General features: G+C 37.8%; 1 protein-coding gene across 7 annotated transcripts in view; it reads right to left on the bottom strand.

Annotated features, from left to right (window-relative positions):
• The window catches only part of LOC127965067 (UDP-glucuronosyltransferase), a 31,266-nt gene extending 20,137 nt beyond the window's left edge, over positions 1-11,129 (bottom strand). For 3 of the 7 annotated variants that reach the window (XR_008155245.1, XM_052565611.1, XM_052565610.1), the window contains exon 1: positions 60-957. Coding sequence is in view for 6 of the 7 variants with exons in the window: in XM_052565611.1 (XP_052421571.1) it covers positions 60-935 (876 nt within the window). In the remaining variant the exon portion in view is untranslated. Of the gene's footprint in view, positions 1-59; positions 958-4,825; positions 5,752-7,740; positions 8,639-10,187 lie in introns of those variants that run through there. The other 4 variants (XM_052565613.1, XM_052565617.1, XM_052565615.1 and 1 more) reach the window with 4 other exon arrangements.
• Positions 11,130-12,519: the final 1,390 nt, after the last annotated feature.

Genomic DNA, 12,519 nt, shown 5'->3' with positions numbered 1-12,519 from the left:
GCATTTTGTGCACCAGACAACATAGAACAACTAAGAATGACTGTTCATTAACATCTTACCTTTGTCAGTGGACCTTTCTTAGCACTGCTGATGCCCCCTATTTGGACCATGTTCGGCATCTGGGGTTTGGGATAATCTAAGGTAAAGTCGTACCTTAGAAGCCAGACTGCACCGTGGCTCAACAGCTCTTCGTATGTTGTGTCCTTCTGTAGATATCTGCTGGCCAGTTCACCAAAGCTGTCAAAAAGTTTGTGGCATAAGTACTTTTCGAAAACTGTCATAAGCGTGTTTCTCACTCTCTGAGAAAAGGTCATCTTATCTGAGAAACCAGTGAAGAAGCGTGGGACAAAAGATGGAGGTGAGGGACACTGGGCAGCTGCCTCATCAAGCCGACAGGGAAGTCCACGCAAGAAATAAACGGCAGGGAGTGAGAAGGAATCAGCAATGATGGTGCCACAGGGCAGGAAAGGGTCAGTGAGCAAAACATCAAATCCTGTTTCTCTGAGACTCTTCATCAGGGACTCGTCATACAGCAGCAATTCACAGGCTTTTACCTGCATATCCGTGAACCGCATCAGGTTCCCCAGATTTGCAATGATATCAGTCAACTGCTGAGGCTTCTCAAGCGCACTTTTCCTTATGTGGTCCAAGTTAGCATTTAGTTCAGCAAGGGTGTAAGGCACACGAAAAAACTTAGTGGTGTAATTACCAGACCTCCCAATCAGAACACTGGTTTCAGGGACCAGGACCACCACCTCATGACCCCTCCGAGAAAGCTCTTCCACCAGGATCTTCATGCTCAACCAGTGGCTGCCATCCACTGGCAAGACAAGCACTTTCCCAGCCTGCACAGGCTCCGAGGGGAACAAGCATAGCAAAGCTAGAAGCCCCAGAGCGGAAACAGTCAGTGCTCTCACCATCTTTCTAACACTCATACAGCAGAAAGCAGAAATGCAATACATTTAAGAGGATTGGGGATATTTTCAAAAGAGGAGGGACCTCAAATCTAGACAAAAGGGGAGTGAGTTTTGATAGGTCACTTGCAGCATGTGGGTACAGAACAACGAATGAACTTTTACGCTCTGTCATGATGTCCCTGGACTGCAGATTAAAGTCTCACAAATGAGTTAAATGTAAATGCGACTGGGTTAATGATTTCAGGAATGTACTTGCATAAAACAACTTTCAAAGGACTTGTTCATACAAAGGTAAATAGGACCAAATGTCTGTAATAGGTTAATCATGCTATTGGGGAGTTGCACCACATGAACCAAACTAACATTGTCTTATCATAAAAAGTTCAGCTTATCTGATATTTCAAGAGACTTTTGACCTTTATACACAGTCATGAGGGTCTGCAGGGCACGTCTTTGTGATATAATTTCCGATTATTTTATTCCTGCATGTAGATTGATCTGAACTATTTGAATTCACCGTGAAATCAAATTTAATAATTCTTATTTTTGATTAAATATTGCCATTTATTTGCTATAAACAATTTGTCTCTAATGATGCGTTTACTTGCATGAGGGAGATACAACCTCTCTCTCACATAAGATCACAGCAACAGCAAATGACAAAGACCAACCGATCCAATCAAATTAATAAAAATAAGACAAAACTAAACCAAAGATTACCTATATTTTCCAGTGGTTGTTTCCCCCCCACAAATGTTCATAAAACCATACATTATTCATTTTCTTTTGTTTTCATAAGACCAGAGTTTGTTAGAGGCTACAGTTATTGCTTTTATCTTTACCTTTGTACATAAATAGTGACATGCTACTCTCAAAACAGTTTTGCAAATCACTATGAATTGGCAGTGGTAGGATTACCTCACATCAAGTTCAGTGATTATCCCAGCTCCTCCCTATACACATAAGAACACAAGACAGTCACGCAAGTACATGAACTTTCACACAGGGGAGGTCTGTGGCATGAGGGGCTTAGCGGCCAAAAGCACACTACTCAGAGTGAAAGATGTTTTTACACACGATGACCGGTTTCATTCTTTTATAATTAAAATACCTACAATCTGACAAAGCACTTTCATGATGCAGGTGGATATTTATCAACAGCTTTAGAGCATTCTTCTAAAATGTGCTTAAAAAGTATTTTTAAAGGTCGTCATGAATACTTTGAGATTTCATAGCTAGCAGTACAGAATGCATACACACCCGGACTAACATCAAATCAAATGTCTGTTTTTCACTCTTGTTAAATGTTATTATTTAATGATATCATATATTTCTAATGATTACTTCTCTAAGACCTTATAAATCAGGGGTTCTAGTTAGTTTTAATAAAACCTCCCATTTAGGTCGTTGTCCTTGCCTATTAACCTGATAACTGTCACTCACGTTTTTGAAGATAGACTTGAATGTGCATGATACAAACCAAAATTTTTATATTTCATGACTGAACACATTTTGTAACATTATTTTGATGTGCCATTTACATAGTAATGCAATGTCTGATTTTAAAATGGGTTTTGAAGGATGAATTTTGAGATTTTATGTTTTCAAGTGATATATAACTTCTGATGATTTCTAAAAAGTGATAGAGAAAAAGGCAACGAGGAAGTCTTTTTTTTAAACAAAGGTCAAAGCTCCTTTTGTAATGTAGATTTCTGAGGGTGCACTCTTGTCATAAATTGATCTATTACTTTTCCTACATAATTTTTAACAAAAAATATTGGTATAATATATATTTGGGAGTCTTAGACCTTTCCAACGATATATAGTTTGTCAAGATTAGATTAAATTTGTTTGTAATATAGTATAGTCAACGTAGGTGTCCCGTATACGGGACAGGGTGACATTTAACAGGTTTAAACATTAAAGAATGTAGTTATTTTTACTCAAGAAATCAGACAAGAGTGTTGTTGTTGGCTCATATTCACCTGTGGTAAAGAGGCCATAGCTAATTACACCCATGTTGATATTCAGACTAACAGCACGATTGCGAGTTTTAAATTACCATTTAAACAGCAAAAAAGAAAAGAAAAGAAAAAACTAGGATGGTACTGTCCAGCATCTGCCACTGGTAGGCTTCATCCATATTTGTAGATCTTTGAGATTCTTGTACAAATGTACAAATGTATGTTATTCTAGTTCTTATTTAACAAGGTTGACACAGATAAAGAATGAAATAGACACATCCAACTATAGCACCTGTAAAGCCTCTTAAGAACCCATACATAGACACACCTCTTGGATCACAGCACCACCTGGTTTCCTCTTCTTCCTCCTCTACAATAGGTTTCATCCCTAACCAGTGACTGCCATCTGACGGTATAACCAACAGTTTCCCAGCTTGAGCTAAATTAAAGACGTGCAGACTTAGGAGCACCCACACACCAGCCAGTCTACCAGTGGCATAAAATACAGCAGCAGAAGATTAAGCAAGTAAAACACAGTTCTATTGTCTTTTTTAAAGAACAATCTTAAAATGAGTCAGAAGTCAAAACTCGTTTCAAAGGGGTGGCGAAGTCTGCAGCTAGTAGGATATGCTCATCTAAATATGGCACTGACGCAATCAATGGTTCTCATTCACTAGCTATTTGAGTATTTGTATTTATACTCACAAAAGGACTCCCCATGAAATTTCTGCACAATTTACAACATGTGTTCATATGAATGTGTTCTTAACTTCCTTCTAATGTTAAAGGAGTATTCTAAACAAGCTACTGCAAGCCAGAAGTAAGAAATTCACATAAAACATGCCCAAACATCTTCATATAAGGACTTTCTGGGCTTTAGTCATTCTAAGCAAACATGACACTGTCTAAATACGTACTCTTGATTAGATCACTCTTGATTTGATCACTCTGTCTTTCTCAAAACAAGAAGCATTTCTTTTTCTACTGTTGTAGGTCCTATTAGTTTGGACCTCTTATTAACCAGCTGTACATATGTAATATATATATTTTCATGCAGAGAAATCTTGGAGCCTGAGCTATTATGCACCTTTGTGTACTTTATTATATGAGGAAATTCTATATATATAGAGATTATAGCTTTTAATCTTAAAATGTATTATATTAAAACATCAAATATATATCTTAAAACATTAATAAGCCCACAGAGTGTTTGCAATTATTATTTTTATGTATGAAGTTACATATTAAAACTTAGCCTAATTTTAAGTCAGTAAGAGTAAAACAAATCAATTTGTCTCATATAGGCTACTGTACTTATATTGTCACCAATATAAACGCAAACTTACAAGATATTAAATATGATGCTCAGTTGTTTGCTTTGTCTGCTGAAGCTTTTTTATATCTGGCTAGAGGGGAAACAATAAATGTAAGATTTTGATTAATTTTTAATTTAGAACAAACGCAAGAACTGTGATTATATTGCACTTAGATATACTGTATATCTACCTCAACACTGAGCTTTAAGGCTATAAAACACGGTGTGGAATTTAATATGTCCCACTCCAGCTAGATTTTTTAATCAGCTATCATGATAACGTGCTCAAGTTAGAAAATAGTTAACTGACAGTTTATTACAAGAAGGAGGCGCCAACCTTTAACAAATCTGTACTTTGCCTCAGTGTCTAGAAATAGACAGTCTTTTTAATATTACTATAGGTGGAGATTTTTCAAGAGAATGTGTATTTCTAAAATGATTTTGCTCTGTGTGAAAAGACCCAAACAGTTTCTGCCTCAGCCCATTAGCTGTCATTCATTCAAACAAAACACTCTAAATGGTTTGCTGGCTATGTTTACAGTCCATGACAATGACAGAGAAAGACTGAGAAACATCACATGAAAAAGAAAGCTGCGGCGCTGATAATTTGCATGCAAATGAGAGCTTACTTGTGTCAATGGTTTTGGCTTCTTGGTTGCCATTCCTCCTATCATCACCATGTTAGGCATCAATGGTCGTGGAAATTCAAAGGCAAATTCAAAGCGCATAAACCAGAGAGCTGCACGGCTCATGATCTCCATAACTGATGTTTTTTTCCGAAGTACACGAGAGGCAATTTCATCTGCTTCAGTATGCATGTATTTACAAGCCATGGGCTGCAGCAGAGTCCTTACCAGGTTGACACACCTCTGCCACAGATTCATCTTGTCTGTAAAGTGAGTATTACGCTGTGGAACATAAGAGGGTGGACTTGGGCTTTGGCTGGCAAGAGTGTCGACACCACAAGGAAGGTTTATTTGCATATAAATAGCTGGAATGGAGAGATATTCACTAACAATAACCCCAACAGGCTCAAATGGGTCGGTAAGAATCGCATCAAAGCTGTAGTCCTGAAGCTTCTTCATCAAGTCCTCTTTAATGAACAGACCCTCTGCATTCCTTATTATGAACTTTTGAAGAACGTGCATTTGGTAGAAGAAAACCAGGAACTTGGACAGGTCAGAAGAGAGGTCGGTACTCAGAATTTCAGTTAAATTGCCTTCTAAATGTGTTTGTAGATCAGCCTTGGTGTAGTTCACGGGATATGTCAGAGTGGTGGTATGCTCTGAAGGACCCATGCTCAGACTCGCCTCTGGGATGACAACCACCACCTGGTTTCCTCTCCTCCCCAGCTCCTCCACAACAGGCTTCATCCCCATCCAGTGACTGCCATCTGACGGTATAACCAGCAGTTTCCCAGCTTCAGTTGAACCCAAGAAGAGACTGAGAAGCAACCACAGGCCAGTCATTTTTATAACTGGTATATATATGTATATATATGCAAGCTGGAGCAGAAGTCGGCAAAATCAGTCTGGTAATGCACAACTTAAAGTCTTCCAATGTCTCACAAAGAGTAGGATTTATGTTCAGTGGAGGTGGAGACCACTGTAAGTGGGTGGGACTTTATCTAAGGCAATGAGGCAATCAATATGGGTCAAAGTTAAAAAAAAAAAATTGTTATGTCATGCAAAAAATATTATAGGAATAAATTGATATGGTTTTTAACATTATAGATGAAAGTAGGGAATAAAAGAAAAAGCATATGACTGTGTAACCTTTGCATTCATAAAGATAACTTGTTCTTTTTAAATGCAAAGCTCATTGCAACTACTGGATGTGTCTACGGAGTCATGAAAGTAAAAAAAAAAAGCCGTAATACTCACATTAAAATGTGCAAGTTTATGTCACATTTTACCAGAAATTGTAATAAAACACTGTTAATATTTATCAATAATCTATCACCTATTGAACAAACCCCATGCAAAAACCAAAATGCTTTATTACATTTGAAGTGCTTGAAGATAAAAATCAAACACAACCCTCACTTAGATGCTGGCTTATTACCTACATATTGTGCTTACAGAGATAAAAGCAATACTGACCAGTTAATCATGCAAATTGTGATGATGATGGGACAACTGGCAAAGTTATGCAACAAACAATTCAAAACTATGTATGGTTCACAGTTTCCAACACTTAAGACTACCCTCAATAGGAATTGCAAGGTAACTGCATCAGTTTCAGAGTACACATCTAATGGAATTACTGTAAACTGGTGCAAGGGAGGTGACATGTTCGGTTTACTTAATAACTTTTGGAAACGTGATTATTTTGTCGAGGTAACAACATCCTTATGTCGTGGCCTCGAGATACTATGTTGAGGCAACAACATCTGTTTCTTTAATAATCCACACAGAGGTAATCCATAAGGTGAAGGCAGAAACACATACACATCGACAAGACCGGACAACCAAACACTGAACAGAATTCAACTTATAAGGGGAACGTGGGTAATTGACATGAAACACCTGAACATGATGACACATTCAAGGGGAGGCAGAAACTAGGTCAAAGAATATGAGGGATGGCAATGAAAACAAATACAAAAGTCCAAAAAGTGTGACAATAATATTAAAAATTACAGTCTATTAATAAGACAAAATTAAATGAAATATAAGTTAATTATAAACTGTATTCCAACAAAATTCCAGTCAGCATAATCAAAGTTTTATTGGCACGTCAAACATACATTACAGTAGGCTATTATTTACAATAATGATATCGTTACCCAACAAAATTATCTCGTTGCTACCATTTAATATGACGTTCCAACGAGTTAAAATTATGTTCCCACAAATTTATATTTCATAGCCATGGCATATTTTAATGTTCCCACGAGTTAATATGTCGTGTCCATGACATAACTAAGTGAACCGACCATGTCACCTCCTGGCCACCACAGCAAACAGTTAGCTAAGACATTAATTAAAGATTTGGCAAAATAAATAATAAAATGGATGGTATTACTAAAAATACTGGTTACAATGCCATCTACATTGAGAAAAGGGATACATATTTTATTGAGCTGAGAAGGGGGCAGACTGCACGTCCTCATATAGAAACTGGAAAACAGGTTTGTGGAGTTTTGTAAAGTGTTAAAATTCCAGAAACCGTCAAAGATGTTTTAGAACTATTGCTTCTACTGTTTTCTGTTCAAAGAGGTTCCCTCTTCTCCCAACATCTTCTATGAACTACCTGGTATCATGTACAGGTGTGATTTAAACAAATAATCAAAAAAGTCAAAAATAAATAAATAAATAAATACAGATATATCATGAAAAGACCTATTGAGAACTTTTTTTTCAGTGGCGTATAGAGGTTTGTGTATGTTTACTTCTATTATTAAAAAGGTTCTATTTAAAGTGTCTTTAATTCTAATCTGTGATAGTGGCACGTTCTCTTCACATTTGAGAGTTATTATAGGCAACAGCACAGCCAAATCCGCAGTAGTGCAAAATAACATCTATCAGAAGACTTACAGTACCTGTGGCAAAGGTTCTGCTTTCTTGTTGTCCATTCCTCCGATTATGATCATGTTAGGCATCAACGGGTGTGGGAATTGAAAGGCAAAGTCAGAATGCACAAACCAGAGAGCTGCATGGCTCATGATCTCCACCATAGATGTTTTTCTCTGAAGCACATGTGAGGCGATCTCATTTGCACGAGCAAACATTCACTCACAAGCCATGGGCTGAAGAAGAGTCCTCACCAGGTTCACACTTCTTTGCCAGAGATTCATGCGGTCAGTAAAATGAGTTAAAGGCTGTGGAACATAAGAAGCTGGAGCTGGACATTGACTGGCAAGAGTGTCAGCACCACAAGGATGGTTTGTTTGTATATAAATGGCTGGAATTGAGAGATATTCACCAGCTATAGCTCCAACAGGCTCAAATGGATCTGCGAGAATCGCATTAAAGTTGTACTCTTGCAGCTTCTTCAGTAAGTCCTTGTTGGAGAGCAAACCCTCAACATTTCGGGTTGCAAGGACATTCAGCAGATCCAGAGTTCTGATGAAATTCTGAAGCCTGGCCAGATCTGTAGATATATCTACACTTGTCAGAGCACTAACACCTGCATTCACTTGCTCCTCTAGCTGGGCCTTGGTGTAGTTCACGGGATATGTCAGCGTGGTGGTATGCTGTGATGGACCCATGCTCAGACTCGCCTCTGGGATGACCACCACCACCTGGTTTCCTCTTCGGCCGAGCTCCTTCACCAAAGGCTTCATGCCTGTCCAGTGGCTGCCATCTGAAGGAACTACTAATAGCTTCCCAGCCTCTGCTGATCCCAGGCAAAAAAGACACAAGAACAATACAGAAGCAGCCATTCTATCATTCATAATCAGCAATGATTACAAGCATGTATGCTGGTAGTATTGCTTGTCATGAAAGTCTGCACCCAGGGCAGAGGCTTTTATCCTTAAAGGGGAGTTACAACACCAAGTCAAAGGTTGTGCTCGAAAAGATCACAATCTTCATTCTTCGGCAGCAAAGCATGCCCTAAGTAGCAGAATGTGAAACGTATCTAGATCTCATAAATGAATAAAGCTGAGTGATATTAAGCAAATATGCAGCTGTCTGCATTGATGTAGACTTACTCAATTCAAGAAGATTATAAAGGCAATTTTTTTTTTTTTTTAGATAACATGCTTTGGTGAATCATTCACAGGAAGACCAGAACATGCTGGTTCTCTTCACATTCTCAGTTGATGACAGGCGGCAGCAGAAAAAATTAGCAGAAGTGGCAACATGACAGATGCCAGGTGTTTTATGACTAATGCAATGAAATGTATACATTTTAAAGTGAGCCTTTTTGGTGCAACAGTATGCATTTTTATGTATATTTTATAGAAATTGTATGTTGCGATAGACTGTACACTGTGTTTGGTCCTTGCATAGTTATATGCTTGTTGTACTGCTTTTAAAACTTACAACTTTATTACACTTTATTCTTTTTATATTTAACAGAAAATACGGAGGGAAGACTTTTAGCTGATGTGAATAATCCATCAAACTCTAACAAAAAAAGCACATTTTTGCAAAGTACACTGACCAGTTAGGTTACTTATTATCTCTTAGAAAATGCACATGGCCACGTTTGCACTGCAGTGGTGACCCAAACTATGTAAAATGTTTTAGAGTATGGTTATCCAACAAAAAAGCATGTTCTCTTCATGCTCCGATTAGCACAGGTATGATACTAGAAATAACATGCTGAAAGGAAAACCTAATCCTATACTAGCTGTTTGTTAAATGTAAGTGAATAATGTGAATGCACTTGACATCTGGTGTTTCTTACATAGTCGGGACAATGAGAAATAGTGACTAAACAGGTTTCTTAAAAAAAACTTTCAAAGTTAGATGAGAAAATGTAGATACATTTAATACTTTCCCTCAAGTTAATTTTCGGCCAGATACAATGTACAATGTTTATTAATTTATTTACTATTGAAATAACAGTTGATATTTAAATGAAAAGGCTAAAATATTATATTGCTCTGAAGTATTACTTTTTTTTTTTTTCAGGCACATGGTGGCACTATTTGACACGATTAATGTTGGACCATGTTGCACTGCCCACAACTGAATGCAACTCCAGTAACCCGGAAACAGAAGCAATGCTTTTACAATGCTTTAGCTGAACTAATGAGGAACAGATTCGGGACCAACCACAAACCAACTATTTTATTAGTGACAGCACTTGAAGGGGATTATTACGATTAATGCATAAATAAAATTGAAAAAAGGGTTGTGCATATACTGTATTATTGGGCAACTGACATTTTCACAACTAAATATCTCTTATGAATGCTTCTTATTCTTATTAAACAGTGTAGTTATAAAAAAACATAGTTTAAATTTATGAAATATTTGGCAAAAAATGTGTTAATATACACTATATGATTGCATTACAACTATTAGAAAAACTTACTTGTGTCAAAGGTTCTGCTTTCTTGTTGTCCATTCCTCCAATCATCACCATGTTAGGCATCAGTGGACGAGGTAATTGAAAGGCAAAGTCAAAATGCATAAACCAGAGAGCTGCATGGCTCATGATGTCCACCACCGATGTTTTTCTCTGAAGCACATGTGAGGCGATCTCATCTGCACGAGCAAACATTCGCTCACAAGCCATGGGCTGAAGAAGAGTCCTCACCAGGTTCACACTTCTTTGCCAGAGATTCATGCGGTCAGTAAAATGAGTTAAAGGCTGTGGAACATAAGAAGCTGGAGCTGGACATTGACTGGCAAGATCATCAACACCACAGGGGTGGCTTGTTTGCATATAAATGGCTGGAATTGAGAGATATTCGGCAGCAATAACTCCGACAGTCTCAAATGGATCTGTGAGAATCGCATCAAAGTTGTATTCTTGAAGGTTCTTCATCAAGTCCTTGTTGGAGAGCAGACCCTCTGCGTTCCGGGATACAATACCTATAAGCATATCCATAGTGTTGATGAAACTCTGAAACCTGGCCAGATCTGTGGATACATCTGCACTCAACAGCTTCGCTAAGCCTGCATTCATATTCTCCTGTAGCTGGGCCTTTGTGTAGGGTACCGGATATGTCAGAGTGGTGGTATGTTTTGCTGGAGCCATGTTCAGACCTTCCTCTGGGATGACGACCACCACCTGGTTTCCTCTTCGGCCGAGCTCCTCCACCAAAGGCTTCATGCCTGTCCAGTGGCTGCCAAATGCTGGAATCACCAGTAACTTCCCAGCTTCTGCTGATCCCAGGCAGAAAAGAAACAAGAGCAATAGAGAAGCATCCATTTTAGCAAGCATAGCATTCACAGTCAGCAATAATTACAAGCCTATGAGCTGGTAGTGTTGGAGAAGAGTTGGTTGAAATTCTGCAAAGCACTTCTGAATTTGCACAGGTTTATATATCGTGAAGGAATGCTGTTACAGATAACAAAGAAGCCGGGACCAAATATGCGTCATCCACCTTCCACTCATCCGTGGAAAACCAAACCCTCAGGAAGTCTTGATATACTTCAAGCCAAATCAGAGAACTACTGCAAAACATTGCGCTGGCTGCTGAACACCCTCGAACTGCTATTGGTCCATGGTGATTACGCATTGTGCTCTGGGGCTCCACCTTCTCATTCATTTTCCGAGGTCAAAAGCAGACATGAGTAGAAACATATGCATTGAGAGTTGCTTTATTTGAAACTGAAGAACTTTGCGAACACTGACATAGTTTTCCCCACCGTAACACTTATCATCACTATTATTTTTGTTATGTGTTTATTGAGTTTTTGATTTCTAATAAAAAATGTAGACAGCAATGTAATGTTTGCACACAATAGACTACTCTGTTGCCCATTCAATACGGCAATAGTGTTACGAAGAGCAAAAAGAAATTAGCCGTGATGATACAGTGTTGTGAGAAACCAACAGACAAAGGGGCAACCAAGAAATAAAGTCTGCAGAGGAATCACCGGTTGAGAAAGATACCATAAATAAATAAAACTGGATAATATTAAGAAACTTATAAACAGTAGGCTATACATTTAAAGAGTTGAGTGAGAGGAGAGCTGGAATACACAACCCCCCCAAAAGTTTTTTTCTTTCTTTCTTTCTTTCTTTTCAGAAACCCTTTTTGAAATTCTTCAGCTCACTCATTTTTGAGGTAATGATGAGGCACAAATTTTTATACAATTTTATTAAATATATATAAAATAAAAAGCGCTAAAAGTTGTCTTATTTAACAGTATAAATTTTTTTTTTTTTATAGTTGTTGGTTTTTTGGTGTAAAGTTGTAAAATTATATATATCTTGACAAAAAAGTTAAATGTTAACATATTAAAACCATGTTAAGTTGTTATGGTTATAACTTTTTTTCCGAACCAAGTGAAAAAATAGTGTCCAAATACTTTTTTGAAAATCGCACACAGTTTTGTTCCTAGACATGATGAATCATGCTGGTGTTTACTCTACAGTGGGTGCGGACCTTCTGGAGATAGTTTGCTTTATGCACTAAACAAAATATTAAATATATGGTTATTATCGTCTTTTCCCCAAAGTCGTACATAGATTTTATAACAATTAATTGTAACCAAAGACTCCTTGTAAGTAGAAGGTAAACTTTTATCTGATATGGCTTCTCTAGTCAACTCTAGAGGACAAAGCCTCCTAAAGCTTCTCCCTTAATTTCCCTCTGCACCCATTTATCTATGACCTGCTCGACAAGTTTTTAAAAGCATATCAGTCACTTGTAGCCTACATATGTGCATGGTCATGCTTAAACTGCAAATCC

Source organism: Carassius gibelio, chromosome B9 (genome assembly GCF_023724105.1).
Source record: "Carassius gibelio isolate Cgi1373 ecotype wild population from Czech Republic chromosome B9, carGib1.2-hapl.c, whole genome shotgun sequence".
In the NCBI taxonomy this organism is placed as follows: Eukaryota; Metazoa; Chordata; class Actinopteri; order Cypriniformes; family Cyprinidae; genus Carassius; species Carassius gibelio.
This window is presented reverse-complemented; position numbering and strand designations above follow the sequence as displayed.